The sequence below is a fragment of the Callorhinus ursinus genome, unplaced genomic scaffold (genome assembly GCF_003265705.2).
Source record: "Callorhinus ursinus isolate GAN/ISIS: 27379988/994484 unplaced genomic scaffold, GSC_fseal_2.0 scaffold4, whole genome shotgun sequence".
In the NCBI taxonomy this organism is placed as follows: Eukaryota; Metazoa; Chordata; class Mammalia; order Carnivora; family Otariidae; genus Callorhinus; species Callorhinus ursinus.
In genome coordinates this window covers 30,952,405-30,971,668 of record NW_027397066.1, presented here as the reverse complement: position 1 = coordinate 30,971,668, position 19,264 = coordinate 30,952,405, and the positions used below count along the sequence as shown (strand labels likewise).

General features: G+C 45.1%; 1 protein-coding gene across 1 annotated transcript in view; it reads left to right on the top strand.

The window, feature by feature from the left end:
- RELL1 (RELT like 1) overlaps positions 1 to 19,264 on the top strand; it is a 62,817-nt gene continuing 43,553 nt past the window's right edge. The window contains exon 1 of the mRNA XM_025887418.2: positions 1 to 247. Within this exon, the coding sequence (XP_025743203.1) occupies positions 160 to 247 (88 nt within the window). The 5' untranslated portion in view covers positions 1 to 159. The remainder of the gene's footprint in view (positions 248 to 19,264) is intronic.

Here is a 19,264-nt window from a genome sequence, read left to right as displayed (position 1 = left end):
GTGGGGGGGGGGCCGGAGAGAAGGGTGCTGTACGGGGCGGGGTTCACAGCGCGCGGGGGCCGAGCCCTGCTACTGCGTCCGCGGCCGGTTCTCGAGCGGCACTGCCTGCGGGATCCCGGGACGCGGCGCCCGGTGGGTGGAGGGCGAAGGAACGCGGCGATGGCCCCAGGAGAACTCTCGGGGTCCGCGGTCTTGGCCGCCGCTGTCTTCGTGGGAGGCACCGTGAGTTCGCCGCTAGTGGCCCCGGGTGAGTGTCCCATCGGGGCCTGGGCGCTCGGGAGGAGGCGAGGGGTCCGGACGGCAGCCCCACTGCGCCCTGAGCTGCCCTTGCCCTGGCAGAGCCGCGGGATCCCGACGCTGAACATCAGGCTCTTGGAGGGTGGCCGGGCCGGGTGCGGCGCGGCGCGACGGCTCCCGTCCCTCCCTTCCCGCTTGCCCGGGATCTGCCTTCCCTTCTCTCGCCTGCTCCTCTGAGGACCTGTTACCCCTAGCCCGCCCCTCTGAGCTGCCCGGGGTGTAGGGACTGGGCCTGGTCTTGGCTTCCGTCGGGGCGCTTGCCGCCAGGCTGAGCACCTTGGAGCCCCGCGGACCCCTTGCCGCGCTTGTCCTCAAAGGCCCCGCGAGCGGAAATCGACACCGGCGACCGGGTGCGCTGTCGTAGTTCCCCCCCCCCCACACCTTTGTTTTATATTTTAAGACCTTGGGGAGTTCCGTTTCTTTCCAAGTTTTCATTAATTGTAGTGGTTGATGGATTCTTGTAACAGGTTGGGGGCTTTCAGATGTCTTCCCCACATATCCTGGATAAATCAGCCTTGGAAAAAGGGAAGGCACGTTTGTAAACTTAATTTTTTTTTTCTTCTTTGAGTCAATTCCTGTCACCACAAAGGAACCTTCTGTGGTCAGAGCAGGAAGCCTCCAGCAGAGACCATAAAGTGTCTTCAATGACGAATTTGGAGCAGGAGTTTTTAATTGAAATCTAAGAGGACGTGTAACTTTTACGAAAGTCCAGTCTTACACTCTTGTTTTTATGGCTGTAGACCCCAGGGATTTCTTGCCACTGGTTTCCCTCTTAATTGCCACTTTACAGCACTAGTTAAATAATAATAATAAACGCATACCTTCTTGGCCGGTTGGGGTTACCACAGCCTGGAATCTTACGTCAGCAAGCTCTTCCAAGCTTGAGCGGCTCTTCTTCACGTCCAAATAATAAGCATCTGGAAGCCTTCCAACCGTGACTATCTCCTCCATACAAACACATACACTGCTCTTTACTCCTGAGAAGATTTGAATCTCTTACAGTTTAAACTGGCTTATCACTTTGGCCTTCACTTTTTCACAGAAAACAACATGTTAGGAAGGCAACAGGATGGAGAGTATGTCTCCTGAGCCTTTATTAGCAGACCCGTATTTCCTTCAGTCATCCCTCCTGGGGAAATGGAAGCTAGTGACATGTATTACTGGATGGGAGATTTTGGTTTTCACCCCATGTTTCATGGCTGAGACAAGTGGGTGCATCATCAGGTTCAAATTGGACTCGGGGTTGTAGAACATACTTAGTTGCCCCAGAATTTGAATAGCTTAACCTGGGAGTAAAATTGTTAAAAAATCAGCATTGGATGCATATAATCAGCCATCAGCCAGGGATGTCCATTCCTGGGGTAAGTTTGTGTTTCCGATGGATCTCAGCAACACTCAGCTCTCAGGTTTGGAATGTGATGAAAAAAGTTCTCATCGCATTTTTTGATGAAAGTTTACCATTGAAGAAGAACAAAGTATCTAAAAAGGAAAGAGTACAGCGTACAAAGGTGCCCGTGTGACTAGAGGCCTGTATGAAGAAAAGATGTCCTGACCAGCTAACATCTGGTCCTCTTGGAATCTATGACGGTATTAATGTTTGTAGGTAATGTTTTAGGAAAGTAGGAAGAAGGAAATAGGCAGCAGCGTTGAATGCTTGCTGTATGCCAGGCTTTGAATTGGGCGATTAATATGCTTTCTCTATACTTATTTCTCAGAGCCCTATGAAGTTCTTATTTATGGTGAGGCAACTGAGGCCCAGAGCAATTAAATAATTGGCCCAGTCACATAGCTGATGTATCAGTCAGCCTTCAGTCAGAGAAGCAGAACCAGTGGGAGATGAGCGTGTGTGTATGTGTGTGTGTATCTTTATATGTATCTTTGATAACCTAGCCTGCTTGATTCCAAAGTTCATTCTCTCTACTGTACCCCACTTCTCCCCAGAGAGAAAACAGAACAGAAATCAACCTCAGCAGTCTTGTTGAAATTCTAAGATCGGAAGTGTAGGACATCCTAAAACTGTAAGCATGTGGTTAGCAGAAGTTGGGAAGCAGAGAAAAGGACAGATAACTTCACAGTGGGTAGTGACAATGTCTCTTTCTTTTCCTGCCCGCTAGAAGAATCTCGTTAAACTTCTGTCTCTTAGAAGCCGCGTTCGAAACCGTGTACCACAGGCATCAGAAGGGATGATTTTCCACATCTTGGCTTATTTATGCCCTTAAGGTTTCTGGTTACTCAACCTTTGGGCTTATTAGTTTCTCTACCAGGCAATGGGCACCGCCTTCTAGAGAGGAGTGGGTGGAAAAGGTTTGGGGGCGCTGAAGAGAGAATGGCACTCTCCTAGGGTTTTGTGGGCTTCCATCCAGGCTCCTACTCCTCATCTGATGCTAAAGATAAGCTTTATTAAATTCTGGGTTCTCCTTTGGCCAGGTAGCACTCAAGCCATGCAGCCACATAATAACATAGTCAGTGGACAGAATGTTTTGAGCCAGCATCCTGGGAGCTGAGACTTCCATACCCAGATCTAATTTAAAGAGGAAATGAAAAATTTGAGAAGCGCCTTTCATTCTCTTCTCCCCCTTTTGCCCCCCCTCAAAGGAAATTAATCAAACAGATGATGTGGGCGTTTCAGTAGTTGAATTCAAATGAGACAGGCCAAAGCCCCAGGCAATAGAAACAAAAATTTCATTGTTACTTTTTAAAGAATTTGGCTCTGATGTTGAAGCTTACTTACATGTTAAGACAAAAGAGAAATTATTTAAAACTGACAAAAAATGATTTAAGTTGTCATTGGTTAAAACTATTATGTTGAGTGGTTTCTAATTATTTTAGGGCACTTCAGTAATTGGTAAAGATTTGGTGGGCTCCTGATAGTAGGGAGAATAAGGAGTCTGGTGTGCCAACAGGGACTAAACTTGGAATTTGGAGTTGGTTCATTGTAGACACTTCACTCTTCTTGGAGGAAGGATGCAGCGTTTGTTATACCTGTTTTGTGGCAGGCTCTAGTCTTGAGTATTCAGATCATCTGATTCTTCAACACCCTGTCAGCTATGTGGTTTTATTCCTGTGTTTATAGATGAGAAAATCGGGTATCTGAGAAGTTAACTTGAAAAAGTCACTCAAATATTTAAGTTGGATTTTGACCTTGAGTCAGATCTGTTAGCTTCTGAAGCCTGTTCTTGTTATTAGTGAATCATTTTGGTTTTCTTGCTAGTGAGAAATTTCTTTTTATTCGAAGATATTTATGAAGAATCACCAAGTAATAGGCTAATGACAAGATAGAGTGGGAAGAGCACCGAGCTCTAAGACAGCCCCGGAGTGGAAGTCAGGGAGAAGCCCTGCCACTTCGGCGAGTGGGGCTATCCATGACTCTGTTTTGTTACCTGTACAATGGGTATGTGCTGGCTCCTATTGTTGCCTGCCTTACCCACTGCCAGTGAGCATATCTCTTATCCTTTGTATTGTTTCTTTCTGGATTTCTTTCCCATGGTGTCCATTAGGCTGGACTTAAAATGTCAGCCAAATTGTCTAATAAATGTAGACCACATACCCTATAAGGTTGTCATTCTGGAGGTGGTGGTGGTTGTGCAAAGACAGGTTCATTGTACGTTTATAAAAGCCCAGAGTTGCACCTCAGAGATTCATGAATTTGCTGCCATTGACTGGGAGTTATGCAGACAGGCCTTCTTTTTCCACTTCCCTTCAGCTAAAATACAGTGCTCTTGGTCCTTTTGGAAAATTCTCCCAAAGATTTAAAGATTTAAAGGGGAGACAATTACCCCTTGGTCTTGTTACTCCAAGGCACTCGCCACTGTTAGTGTATTTCCTTCTTGTTTTCTCTCTATTTTTTTTGCTTGGATAGGATCGTAATGCAAATATAATGTTGTATCCTGTGTTTTTCTTTCTCCTTTTTTTAAAAGATTTTATTTATTTACTTGAGAGAGAGCGAGCAAGCGCGCACAAGCAGGGAGAGCAGCAGAGGGAGAGGGAGAAGCAGGCTCCCCGCAGAGCAGGGAGCAGGATGGATGTGGGTCTGGATCCCAGGACCCTGGGATCATGACCTGAGCCGAAGGCAGACGCTTAACTGACTGAGCCGCCCAGGCGCCCCGATCCTGTGTTTTTCATTGAATATTATATGTGAGGTCTCTCCATTTCCCTACCTTCTCAAAAAATTGCTGCATAATATTTCATTATGTGGATTCACTGATTTTGTGACTCTGTTTTAGATTTCAGTTGTGGCTAGTTATTTTTAATTGAATTTGAATTTTCAAATGAATTAGTTTTATTTTTGAAAATTTTAAAAAAGATTTTATTTATTTGAGAGAGAGCGAAAAAGCATGAGTGGGGGGGAGGGGCAGAGGCAGAGGGGGAAGCAGACTTCCCACTGAGCAGGGAGCCCGCCTCCTGGCCCCACGCAGGGCTCGATCCCAGGACCCTGAGATCATGACCTGAGCTGAAGGCAGCCTCTTAAGTGGCTGAGCCACTCAGGCACCCCTCAAATGAATTGTTTCAGTGAATGTCTGTGTGTAGAGCTTTGTCTAGGTATCGATGATGTCCATGGAAAAGGAGTTCTTGGAAAGGGGGTGTTGGGGTCAAAAGTATTCATCTTTTTGAGACCATTGATGACACCAATATCGGTGGTCTGAAGGTTGTCCCAGTTTACTTCTCACAGCAGTGTCGAAGGACTCAGTTTTCAAACTGTTGGCATTGTCTCAGAAAAACACATTTGCTAATTTGTAAGGCAAATAGTGGTACCTTGATTGTTTTAATTTGTACGTCTTTGATTACTGGTAGGTTGACTATGTTTTCTAGTATTTCAGCCATTTGCACATGCCTGTAATTCTTTTTGGACAATTCTGAAGTCAGAAAAGCTCTGAACACCAAGTTTTTGAGGCTTTTTTGCATACCCCATTGGTGGTAAAACCTAACCAGAACCAATATAAGATTCTGGAGTACGTATTCATTTCACTTAGTTTGAATATTACTAAATTTTGCTGCAGTAATCTCAATAAATTTGATTTCAGAGTGTTATATAATGTGTGCTAAATGCATTGCATTACCTTTCTAGAATCTACAAAGTCTGAATTTCAAGGCACATCTGACCTCCAGGTTTTCAGGGAAAGCATTTTGGTCCTGCATTTCCTCTCCATGACTCATTTGTTCTTGTCTGTGGGCAGCCAAATGTACAACTGCTTAAAATAGTAAAATATCCTATGGAGGAAAGTAACTCCTCAAATGAGTGGTACCTCATGAAAAGAAGCACTGTTTTGGTATCCTAGTGTGGAATCTGCTAAAATAAAGATACCCGGGCAAAGCTGAGATTTTCTTTTTTCTCGGTGGCTTTGGGGATGGATGCCCACTATAATGGCAACTTTATGGAGAAGCTGGGCTCCGTTTCTCCTCTGCCGGTTACTGACATGGCTCTCTTTGTAAGGGGGAAAAAGCCAGAATCTGCCCAGGGACTTTTTGGGGAGGGAGGGCTGGATAGAAAGTGGCGGATACCCCAGGCAAACTGTTTCTCTGGCGGTCATCTCACCTTGAGAATCCTTTTGTCAAACTCTGTGGAACTCAGGGCAACTGGTTTTCTGTTGTGCCTTCGCCATCCCCCAAGGCCCCCACCTTGTTTTTGCTCATCCCAGGATTCTTTCTTTCTTTTTTTTTTTAAGATTTTATTTATTTATTTGAGAGAGCGAGAGACAGGGAGAGAGAGCACAGGCTGGGAGGAGAGGGAGAAGCAGGCTCCCCACTGAGCTGGGAGCCTGATGTGGGGCTTGAACACAGGACCCCAGGATCATGACCTGAGCCGAAGGCAGACGCATAACTGGCTGAGCCACCCAGCCTCCCCCCCCCCCCCCCCCCCCCCCCCGCTCTAAACAGCTGCAGCTCTGCCGACTTTCCCCTCCCGTCATTCCGTTTGCATGCTCCTGTGTATATGCATTCCCACCACTAAATAAAATGCCATTGTACGAAGGGGAAAAAATCTGAACCACTTTCCTCGTCTGTATTAGGGAGAAAATGTGTGGTGTTAGGACAATTCCATGAGCTAAAACATGAGAGTTCATGGCACAGTGTTTGGCACATAGTAAGTGCCAAGAAAATATATTATTATTATTTTGTCCTGAACCAAATACTAACCTACCACCACTATCTGGTGAGACAAACTTCCTAACTGCTCCAGCATTTTCCTTTCAGGTCCTCTGCTATTGCCTGAGGCATCCCCTATCTCATCTAGCTTCCCAGCTCCCGCTGAGGCTGGTTGTGTAACGACAGGGGTGGGGGGTTGAGGAAGCAATGTTGGGAGCACCTGAGGCCTCAAGGGGGGAGGGATAGGGACCAGTGGGCTTGGCAGGGAGTTCTCTTGGGATGCATGGGGTATGGGGGGCTGAGCCATTAGCTACCAAAATTAGGCAAGGAAGGAGAGAAAGACAAAACGAAAAAAACCATTGCCTTTATAAGGGTAGAATGTGACATTTTGTTTTCGAAGAGTTCTGGAAGATTCAGTTATCTGGTTATCTCTAGCCAGTCGATCCAAAAGTATAGTCATAGAATTTTGACAGTGTTCTCCTAGGATTTGATGTGATCATCCTCCTGACATACTTTGTGATTATTCAGGGTTGGACTGATCATTGTTCCTCTTATCATTGCTGACTAGTGAATTTTGCATTGAAGTAAATCTTATGATAAATGTAGTTTAATAAGAAGTATATTTAGTCTTTGCCCCCAGTTCCTGGCACAAAGTTCCTCAAACCCTTAGAAGTTCCCAGGTGGTAGGAGTGTCTTTTGTCATTCATGAGGAGCCCCCTTAGAGGGGATGCTCTGGACTCAGGGTGGTACCCTAGGTAGCCTCAGGATGGGGCTGGTCCTCTGAAAGGTCATGTGATTAGAGGATTGGACCTTTCAGCCGCACCCACCAACCTCTGGGATGGGGAAGAGTTAAGGGGGGAGAGCTTCTGATTAACTGCTTTAAACAACCTTTTGAATAAGACTGGATGAACTTCTGGGTTGGTGAATGCCTGGAGGTGTGTGGAGAGTAGCGCATCTAGAAAGCGTGGACATTCCACATCCTTTCCTCATACCTTACCATATGTGGCTCTCCTATCTGGTTGTTCCAGAGTTCTATCTTTTCTAATAAACCGGTGATCCAGTAAGTCAAACGTTTCTCTCAGTGTTGTGAGCCGCTTCAGCAAATTAATTGCACCCAAGTATGGAGTTGTGGGAACCTCTGATTTATAGCCTGTGGATCAGAAGCACAAGGTGACAACCTGGACTTGGAATTGGCATCCAAGGTGAGGGAATGGGTAGGCTTGTAGGACTGAGCCCTTAACTTGTGGGATCTGATGCTCTATCCAGGTAAATAGCCTCAGGATACAATTATTGCTTGGTGGTGCTAGGAAAAACACGTACTGGAATGAGGAAGTAGAATTCTGTAGCATTAGGGGCTGGAAGGAACCTTGACCATCTCCTCAAAGCTTATTTAGAATTGAGGACACTAAGTTGGCCTAGCCAGGACATAAGCAGGTTCCTTTACTCGGTCTAGGACTCTTCCCATTGTGTTAAAGCTGGCTCTCTATTGACGTGGCCCCAGTTTTGCTGCTTCTGATAAGGCTCCTTGGTCTACATTTGCACTTGATCCTCATGCTGGTTTCCCAGCTCTCCGGATCTAGGTAAGCAGGACTTGAGATGCATGACTTTGGCTAACTGACTTATGGGGCGATTGTGGTGTTTTTAGCCGTAAAACTACTTAGTTACAGTCAGAGGGGATTTTGGTGGTCATCTTGTAATTAACCCGCTCTCTTTGCAGATGGGGAAACCGAGCCCCGAGGAGTTCAATGGCCTGTGGGAGTCAGGAACAGCATTAGCCTATAGTAGAGGAGCAGACCATTAGGTTTGGTGAGGAGAGGGCCTGTGTACGTGTCTTGGGCACTGTCCACGGCTAAGATCCAAGCACAGGACCTAGAATAGAGCAGACACTTAAATACTGGAAGGAAGGAAGCCAGAGTTGGAATCCAGGTGTCTGACTTGGCTTTTGGTTTACAATAAAGTGAAGGGTTAGGCTTTCCAATATTCACCCACAAATGTTAGCTATAGTCTCCTCTCTCCGTCCCTTCTTGAATTAATAAGAGGCTGTTTTGTCTGCCAGCTTCTCTGGGCCATATTATTCCCCAAGCCTGAGGTGCAAAAAATCTGGTCATTGAGGAAAAAAAAGAATGACGATAAAAGTCAGCAAGTACTGCTTCATAGGTAAGTATGGTAGGACATTGAAATGTTTGGAAGTGTTAATGAAAATTTTCAAAGCAAAAGTTCTCAAAACCCAAATCCATTCATGAAACTGTTTTCAAAGGTGAACTAAATTCAGTTGTGTTTCTGGAACCAGTGTACCAAAGGCATCTGTTAATGTGTGTCTGTCATGTTCCATAATACTTTATATCTTTCTTTTATGCCTTTGTTTCACAGGACAGTGCTTTGATATATTTATTAATTCAGCAAATGTTAGTAAAGTGCCTTACCGTGCGCAAGGCACTGGGGATGAAGTGATGTGAACAAAATAGACTCAGTCTGTGCCTTGATGGAGCTAGCAGGTTCTCTGGGAAGGTGGTAAAACAGGCAGTAATGATAAAGTGTCTTTAGTATGTTTGGCACGTGGCCCGAGTACCTAACCTGGGGCTGGGGGTGGGATGAGAGAGTCCAGTACAGGTTGAGCAAGACTTTCGGGAGGAAATGAAGTTTCAGCTGATCCTGGTAGAAGTGTTGGCATTAGCGAGGTGAAGAGAACGAGTGGTCAATGGAAGAGAGAAGGTGAGAAGTCTGGTTAAAACATAGATGGATCACTGGGTCCCACCCCAGAGTGTGTGACAGTAGAGGTGGGAAGGGACTGGAGGATTTGCTCTCCTCATACATCTCCTGGAGAGATGCTGCTGGAGTATCATACTTGAGTGGGGAGGTAGGAGGTGGAAGAAATAGGGAGCAGTGTGTCTCTTAACCAGGAAATCCCTCCGTGCTTTGCGCGCTGTCCACATACTGTTCCCCTCCCACCCTTCAAGCTGAGATCAAGGGTAGCACTTCCAAGAAACCTTCCCTCTGATTTTATCTCCTGGGAATGGATGCGCAGAGTCCATGAAGCCCTGTGGCATCCATCCTGTGGTATTAAACATTAAGTTCTATGCAGTTCTCACTGCGTCGGTCTGACCAGCGGTCCTTGGGGCAGCAGAGCATGGAAGACATGCTCAACGGTTTCAAGGCTTGATCAGATTCTTGCAAGCTCTCTGAGAAGCAGGCTGCTGTAGTCTCGGTCTCTCAGTGATGAGGAAACACATTTACTGAGGATTCACCAAGATGAAGAGAAGTGAAATGTCTCACTCACGTCACAGATGAGGGGAAACCACGGCTAAATGGATGTTCCTTGTTCTCAAATGTTCTCTATTATTATTATGTGAAATTGTATGCACTGTGTGCTCAGCACCACAGGTAAAAGGAAGGTTGTATATTTAATCTTTTTTTTCTTTTTAACTTTTTCACTGTAGGCCCATCTACTCAAAGGAAATGAAGGCATCAGAAATTGAATGCAGGTTTTGCTTTTTAGTGGAAAATGGGCTGTTTACCAAGGAATTCTTTAGGAATTGTCCTTTTTGCTTTTAGAGTAAATCTTTGAATGGAGCAATTCAGTTTACATGTCATTAGGTTTATAAATGAATTTTGAAAAGTTTTGGCATGAGGGGGATATTAAGGAAAAATGGACTTCAGTTTCCTAAAAGACACAGATTAGACAGTTATGCCATTACCCTTCTTAACAGGCCAGATAAGTTTAGCTGAGTGGTTGAAGATGTATAAAGAACCCATACATAAAATGTCACGTGATAGAGCTAAAACCAACCAGACAAACAAAAAATCCTTTTCAATATCGGCAACATCCTTCCTCCCCCGTGCTTATATACAGACATAACGTGCTTTTGTGACATTCCTGTAAGGGGTGGAAGCTTGAAGAATTCACGGGGCTTTCCGTCTCACCATATAACTCGGCAATGCTAATTTTCAAACGTTCTAACAGCTCTTCATAGCTGGAAGTCTCCAACACAATCGTGTGAATTATCTACGTGATAAAAACAGCAGCCTGGGATTTCCTGGCATTGGTGAACTGGCAGATGGCTCATGAACAGGCATTCCTTCATTTTTCTTCGCATATGTGTGCTGTATGCATGTGGAGCCTTAATTCCTTTGCAGCTTCCTCAATTCTTTCCAACCTCCTCCTCCTCCTCCTCCATTAAAGGCAAAACACAAAAGAAGCGTGGCTAAAAACGAGAGGCAGTGAAGATTGCTGGAAGCTAGGTGATAGAGCCAGCAAGCGGGGTTCCGAGGGAAAAGTGTATTTCATACGCAGGATTGCCAAGTTAGTGCCTTAATATAGCCGTTGCAGGTGAAACAGGTAGATATTCCCTACAAGCAGCGTGCGATTCATGAAAAAACAAAGGACCTTATTTGAGATACTATTACGTATTGCGTAGGTATGTAAAATTATAAAAACAACAAAACAAGCTTGGTTTCTGCCCTCCGCAAACTTGTGATTCAGAAGGGAAAGATAAGCTCTGAATACAAATCATTGTAGAATAATGGAGAATGAGTTTGGTACAATCCAAGAACTACAAAATGCTGTATGGGATCCCAGAAGAGGGACTTGCCTTCCGATAGGAGAGGTGGAAGGGACTTCAACATGCCTGAAAGCCTGGCGTTGTAAGAGGACCCTAAAGGAGTGGAGGGGCTTGCTGGCCAGCACAAGGAACAGCCTGTGCGAAGGTGTAGAGGCAGGGCAGGAGAAGTCAGTGCAGACCCGGTATGAACGGAGGGTTCCTCAGTGAAAATTGCAGAGGGGAGGCTGAGGTGAGGCTGTGGAGCTCCAGAAACTATGCACTTTATTGTGTAGGCAGTGGGGGCCAAGGCTGGGTGGAGTGGAGGATGGGGGACCGGAAGGGGGGCCCCCAGGCACTGGGATGTGATGGCAGAGCCCCAGAGGCTGAGCTCAGTAAGTCCTGAGTTTGAGACATGGCCCCAGTACCTCAGCAAAGCAGCTGATATTGCTGTTCCTTCTTGTTTCTAAGTTGCTGCTTTGGAGAGACAGAGAGAGAGAGAGACAGAGACAGAGAGATAGGGGGAGGGGAGGGCCAAGGGCTGGGGGACAGGGCTGGGGAGACTATCTGTTCTTATGCATCTCAGAATTGTTCGGCATATAAAATGAGTAACGTAGTTCTTGGTCAGTGATAGAAATACGACACATAACGTGTAGGTTTAATTAATACCTATGACATCCAGAGAGAAACAATTTTTCAAAGCTTAAGGAGTGCTGGGAAACCGGAATCATGAAGTAAGGGCAGCGTGTAGTCTTGATGGTGTAAGGGGCCGGGAAAAGTTCATTAACCCTGAAAGCTAGCTAATTGTGTATTTGTGTTCTGTTACAGTAAATCCTCTGACATTGTACAAATCAGCTTGACTCCTGAATTCTTAATCGTTAAGCATTTATTCTCAGAAGAATGTTGTGCATTTCTGTTTCTTTCCCCCTATTGTTGGTCAGGTTCTCATTGTTTTCTCTTCCCTTGAGGTCGGGCGGGGGGGGGGGCGGTGGGGGCGCGTGTTGGCCATCAGTGTATAGAGCAGTGTCTTTAAATAAAACCTGCAGATCAGCACTGGGGTGATTTCGAAAACGCTGCTTGGCTAAGGGCTTCTCATCTTGTCATTTCTGGCAAGTCCGTTTTCTTCTGTCCCTTGGTTTTTTTACAACAACGTGACCAAATTGACTTAGGGAGAGGGAAATAATCTGCTTGAAAGTACTAGTATACATTAGGCACCTACATGTTATGGAAATGGTAGTTTCTAGACAATGGATGTGGTGTGACTTAGTTCCTGGGTGGGAGTGGGAAGGGGGAAGACAAAAGAGAAAGAGAATTCTTTTGCTTCAACCATATGATAAAATAGTTGATCTTTTCTATGCTGTTCAGTGCTGTATGTTGATAATAGAAATGAGCAAAGACTCTAGACTTTGAGTCAGTGTGGAATAATAAAACATACTTGTCCCTGGTTCCTGGCACAGAACTCCTAAAACCCTTGGGATTTTTTGAGCGCTAGGAGTGTCTCTTGTTATTCATGATGAGCCCTTTATTATACCTGAGTTTAGGCTAATGGATGACTCTTGGGCCCCTTGATAGCTTCCGGATGAGGGCTGTTTGCCAGAGGAATCAACAACAGGATTCCAGGGTTGGAACTTTCAGTCCCATCCTTTGATTTCTGGGAAGGAAGAGGGACTGGTGATTGAATTAATCCATGGCCAGTGACTTAATCATGCCTATATGAGAAACTTCCATAAAAACTTGGAATTTAGGCATGTGCTGGGAGGGTGGTATGTCCAGAGAAATCACGGAAGCGCCGCACACAGCCCCCGCCCCCCATACTTTGCCCTTGTGTGTCTCTTTCATTTGGCTGTTCCTGAGTCATATCCTTTATAATCAAACTGTAATCCTAAGTGTTAGAGTTTTCCTGAGTTCTGTGAGTTATTCTAGAAAATTGGCGAACCTGAGGAAGATCACGGAAATCCCTGAATTTGTCGTTGGTTAGCCTGGGGACACCATTTGCAGCTGGTGGCTGAAGTGGGGGCAGTCTTGTGGGACTGAGCCCTTCAACCTGTGGGCTTGGGACTAGCTCCAGTGGTTGGAATCAGAACTGAACTGAATTGTAGGGCACCCAGTTGGTGATGGAGAATTGGTTGTTGGAAAATGAAACAAGTCAATCCTTTCCTGTTTGGAAAAACCAACTCATGATATTAAAACATTATGCTTGGAGGACTCTCTTTGAAATTATGGTGGTTTACTATTTAGATAAGGACTCAGAAGGCATTTAAAGAAATATAGGGGGGAAGAAAAGACATTATCAGGCCAGTGCCTTATTGTTTACGTACTTACATTGTGTTTTATAGTGTAATAAAGTAGAAGTTATACCACGGTGTGGTTTTCTTTGACCCTTTTGTCCTGTGGTGTAACTCAAAGATTTCATAGCATTGTCTCTGCCTCCAGTCAGTGGAAATATCTAGTATATAAATATTGAGGATTGCACTTACAAGTAGTTTCCTTACTCAGGGATTTCCAGAATTATGGTTTACCTCTACAGCATTAATATTACTATTAATTAATTACTTTTAATTAATTTAATAATTAAAATTACTGTTATGATTATGAAATCACCAACATTTGACTATTTTTGACCTATAGTGACAATAGTTCCATATGGTTCAAACTAATAGTAATGAAGGTTTCTTACTGATTTTTTATCTATAGTTTTAAAAAAACAACTGTAGTGATTACCGTCAAGCCATTTTAGAAAATTCAAGGAGTAGAAAAGGTACTTCCCATGTTCCACAGACAAAAGATACAAAGCACTAAAAAGAAAATTAAAATAACTTAGTCTTACCACACAGAGGTAACTAGTGTAAACATTTTGCTGTCTTTTTTTGCAATAAACCTGGGATCATGTTAGCTCAAAATCCTGCTTTTATTTATTTTTTTCACTTAATGTTTTCATTTACAATTGATATAACTTTAGACAAAGGGATACGGCAGATCTGGTCCCTTCACATGCTTGTTTCTATTGTTTTAAAAGTCAAAGGGAAGTTTAGGATTTCTGAGTAATCAACAATTACAACAGTGTTAAATGTGGATCAGCATGGCTTTTTGATTCTGCTTTTTATAAATGATAGCAGGAATTTTTTTTGAATTTAGTACTTGACACCAAAAAAAGAAAAAAATAGGTCAGATTGACTTAGAGAATATAAATAACTTAAATGCATTTTCCTTCCCAGTGATTGGCTCACTAGGAAAAACCATTCTGTCATTCTAGATTTATTATTGAATTAGATGAGTTAATGATTACCCATAGATTTTCTACTTAAGACTCTAACTCAGCTAGAGATGAGCTATGGGTAATCCCATTTTGTGGAACTTTACTTAGTATCAGAACTGTTAACTCACACGTCAGAGGCCGTAGAGCTGAAGAGTATGGTCTTCTGGAGCTCTGCTGCCTCAACTAAAATCTTAGGTGAACTACTTGCCAGCTGTGTGACCTGATGCAAGTTACTTGACCTCTCTGTGCTCTACTTTTTCATATCTGCAAAATGGAGCGGAAACAAATAGCACCCTTCATAGGGTGATTGTAAGGGTTAAATGAGTTCATCCCTGTCACGTACTCGGAATGGTATTTATACAAAGTATGCACAAATACGTGACTGTTATTAATAGTACTTTTCCCTGGGTCTAAGCCTTGGGGCTGGTTTTCAGAGTTCTTGTTTGAGTTTTGTGCTAGGGACCTTCACATGGTGTCTTGCCCTTAAACTCAGCTTCTCTGTGTCTTAGGGTTTTCCTGATTTCTTCTGTTTACTCTTTCCCTCCTTTGCCTTTTTGCAAAGTGATGGAATTTTGTCTCCTCGCCTCCCCTTGGCTTTGGTCTTTCTCTCGCGGCACTCCGCACTCGGGCAGGCTTCACATGGGAGGACTTCAACCGGGTCGCGACCTTGGTGCTCCACATTCACTCATCGTCGTGGCTTCCCGGTTCCCGTGTTCCCAGGAGGCCAGCCACGTGCCTGTCTTTCAGGAACCCCGCCTGCCCAAGTGTGACTAATGGGAAAATCCTGTGTTGAGGACTTTTTGTAGCTTTCTGTTGAATCATGCCCCTCTTCCTGTTCCTGGAAGGAAGGGAAGCGCGGGGCCCGCGTGGGGGTTCCGGGGGGGGGGCGGTGCGGGAGTGGCCGCGCCCCGCGGTGCTGCGTCGGAACCCCGGTGGTGACAGGTGCCCCTCACCTGCGGGCTTTATGCAGTGATTCAGTTCCCCGCATGTAACACGGCCTCCTCCAGTGCGGCTTCTGGGGTTCGCGCCTTTTCCTACGAGGCGGTTTCATGTCCCCCGCTGACTGAGCGTGGCAGCGATACAAAACTAACATTCATTGGGCACTTACTCTGTGCTAGGCAGGTGGGTAAACCCGAGTTCATCTCATTTAATGCTTAGAAACGATTCTCTTATTATCTGCATTTTAGGGATGAGGAAACTGAGGCACAGGGACTTGAATTGACTTACCTGGGGTCACAGAGACTAAGAAGCAAGTTGAACGCAGTGCAGCTGAGAACAAGCTGGTTCCTGCTTTTGCTTCTTTCTTTCTAGGGAGCAGCTTTGCCACAGACCTCGGTTCAGATCCTGGCCGTTCCCCAGATGAGTGACCTTGACTTCAATATTTCGTTCTTTCATGTCCCCATTTCTAAGATGGGTTTGGTCATAACACCTATCTCAGAATCATGACAATTAAAGAAAAAAGATAATGGGGGTAAAGACGCCTGGCACATAATAAGCTCTCAGTAAATGTCCGCTGCTCTTAGCAGTTGGGGAGAGAGTGGATGACCACAGGAGAATCGATCTGTCTGCCTTGCTCCCTCTGCCGGCTTTCCTCCTTGAAGCCCTTGCTTAGCTCCGCCCCGGCTCGGCAACACCTTGTTGTTTTCCCCCCCGTGGTTAGTTTGTGTTGTCTTTTGCTTGCCGGGTGGAAACTACTTGGCTGAACTCCGACCCTGGCAGGGGCGGTTGTACCCGAAACCAGGGACCTAGATCCTGGAGGCCTGGTCCTCTATGCCAGCTCCCTCGCTGGAACGCGCTGGAGGAGTCAGTGGTTCCTAAGGGACCCCCTTCCCTCACCCTCGCTTTTGCTGTTTCTGCTGGAAACAGGCCAGCTGGGCTTGTCCTCTTCCTATTTGGTGGTTTCGTCCACACACTTGCCGTTAGCTTTCCCCCATGGTTTAAATAATTTCTAACCTCTCCCTGCTTGGCCTCTTGCGAGGAATGTACATGAACAGATCTGTTAGGAATCACAGCCTTGTGAAAAGTGGGCAGTGGCTTTGGTAAGGGTATGTAAACGCCTCTCCTAATTTATTGTCCCTTTACGGATCTAGCAATTTGGAATGTAATGGAGTCCCATGAAAATCTAGTTGAGGGCCAATTCCCCAAGCTGGGTTTAGGAATGTGCTATTTGCGGCCTTCTTTTGAATCTTTGCTAATGGCAACCTTCTGTTGATTTCGATGAGCACAGGGGCTTGCTGGTATATTAACATCTTTCAGAAAGCTTACCCAACAAGTGTGGAAAGCTACAAGCTATATCAGTTGTCCAGCTCTGAAAATAATCTATTTCTGTTTTTTAAAAACTGTCAGTATTTGGCAAATGGGTGTGTAAGTACACTGGACATTCTGTCCTACAAATAGCATCTTGACCAAACTGCTGATGATCAAGTTACAGGCAAACTGGACACTCAATTACCCAGGAGCCCTTCTGGAAGGGGATAGAGTCTGCTTTCCCAGTTTCACAGGTTCCATGTAGCAAATAGTTAAGGGGCTCGGCACCGTGTTCCAGAACTGTGAGAGGGATGAGGAGGTGCACAAACAGGACACCCTCCCCTCCACTTGGGGAGACAAGTGTGTTTGACTTAAACCGGGCTTTTTCTGTGAGCTCTTTTTTTTTTTTTTTTTTTTACCGTTTTATTTATGTATTTGAGAGAGAGAGGGAGAGCATGAGCAGGCGGAGGGGCAGAGGGAGAGGGAGAAGCAGACTCCCCACTGAGCAGGAAGCCAGACATGGGGCTTGATCCCAGCAACCTTGAGATCACGATCTGAGCGGAAGGCAGACGCTTACCCAACTGAGCCCCCCAGGTGCCCCTTCTTGTGAGTTCTGTGTCACATTTGGGCTTCCTAACTTTGATCGCAGTTGTATGTCCCAGTGATGTGTCTTGTAGTGAAGGGCGCAGGGAAGGTGTCAGCAAGTGTGAGTCGTGGTTCTTCTGTCCGGCTCATTTTTCTGCCTCTACCCAGTGATGTTATGTTAGGCCACTGATTTACTTGCAAAATGAGGATCTCATCCATCCTCTTGGCTATCCCCTTGGGATTAGAGGTTTCCATGAAATAATGAATGTAAAAGCTTCAAATGTCATTTGGGTAGGAACTTTTATATCTTGTATGTTGTCTCTGGCTAATGTATATGATCGAAGATTTTCCTCCTCCCGAGTCCCTTGCTTTCTGTCCCTTCCTCCCTCCCTCCTGTTTCTGAAAGACTTGTAGATGCCATGTAACTGACACGGTTAGTACATATTAGGTTTGTGTCAACTATGGAATTGCTTCTAAGTACAATACTTAGTAATAATGTGAAAACATACCTCTGTGAACAAGATGGTTTTCAACAGGAAAACATTTTCCTTTCCCCTTCGTAGTTTATGGAAGGGCAAAACAGCATTATACTTGAGAGTGATCTTTTGCTTTTGCAGTGAAAAATTAATATTGGGTAATTTTACGCTGCTGAGATCTTTTTTAAAAAATGAATTTATTACAAATTTCATCTTGCTCTAGCTGGTTTTAATCATTTTTCGTGAAGAAGAATTTTACATTAAAAAAATGCATGCAGATTTCAATATTTATCATGCATAATAGGGTCATTTGGAGAGAGGCAGTCTTTTTAGGGTTTAAGGGCATTATAGTGGGTGGATGTGGACCTGGGCTCCAGCCCAGCTCTGTGATCAGCTGCTGATGGTTGAACCTACCTGTTTACTGTGAGGTCTGTGTCTCTAGATAAAACTGAAGGCCACCACCACTCTTCCAGGCCCCATGAGACAGCAGCTAAGAGTGTGGGGCCCAGGGGGTCCACCTTACAGATGTTGTGAAAATGAAATGACATTGTAGAGGAAGCGTCCAGAACAGTGCGTGGCGTGCTGCAAACACTCAGTAAATGCTGCCATTATGATTATTTTAATGTAGCAACTCATTCTTCAAAATATACCACCTGTCACAAAGAATCTAAAGTGAAGATTAGATTTCTGAAGTTTTGTTGCTTTAAGGTCACTTCAAACAAACGACTTTTTAAAAAATTCCATTACTTTCTTGTTTGGATATACTTTACAGTTTGAAAGGTGCAGAAGGGGAAAATAAAAGTGTCTCTCACTCCTCTTCTCCAGCCATCCAGCCCCTCCCCAGAAGACCGACAGTGCTGTCAGTAGCCAAAGACTTAAATTTTTAAAAAATCCCCACACTGGTGACACTGGAAATAGTGAAAGATGGAGGAGAGGCAGAGGAATGGGGAGACAGAAAAAGGGGAGGAGGGGGGGTCAGCTGGGGTCTGAACCGCAGAGCCCTGAACTGTGAGCATCGCCCTTGCTTACACCCCTCTCTGAGGACCCCAAGACGTACCCTGCAGCTCGGGGTCCACTGGGGGCTCTTCCACCTTCCCTGCCTTGGAGCTGTGGTTGGTGGCCTCCTGGCCTGTGTCCTGAGGCGGATACTGGCAAGTTGACCTTGTTCCAGTCTGGGGTGCGGCCAGGTCAGATGAGCCTTCTGTTGTCTTCTGAATGCAGACCATTGTCTGAAGGACTCTGGAAGGTTCAGGAGTCATCCGGAAGTTGAGATCCTTGGCTTCTCTAAACGGTGGGATCCTCAAGTTAACTAATCCTCTGTCAAGGAGCAGCTGTGGGGTTGTGGCTGTTGTCTGTGTTCAAGCTTCTGACGCCCCTGGGGAATTGTGTTTGGTCTGGGAGTTCTGTAGCCTTTAGAAATAACTTACAAATGGTGAATCCAACACAACTGTGGAGAATGCTTGGGACTTTCTCTGACTCTGCAAAGTTAGTTGTCCCCTGCTAGTTTCAGCTGAAACCTATGATGCTAAATATATACAGTACCCATCATTATTTTTAAGTATCTTTGTTTCTTTATATTGACTTTCCCCTAGTCTCAGTTCTTTGTTCTGGTAGCTACCTGGGGTTCAGGAGTGATTCCGTTTCGCCCCTCAACCTCCAAGAATGTTTATTCCCTTTTTATCCAGCCAAATTCAGTTTTTCTTTCGAAATCTAACGTAAAGTCCCTTTTCTTCCTGGATCACACTAATGACTTCCCTTCCCACACCTGTGGTACATATACAAAGAAA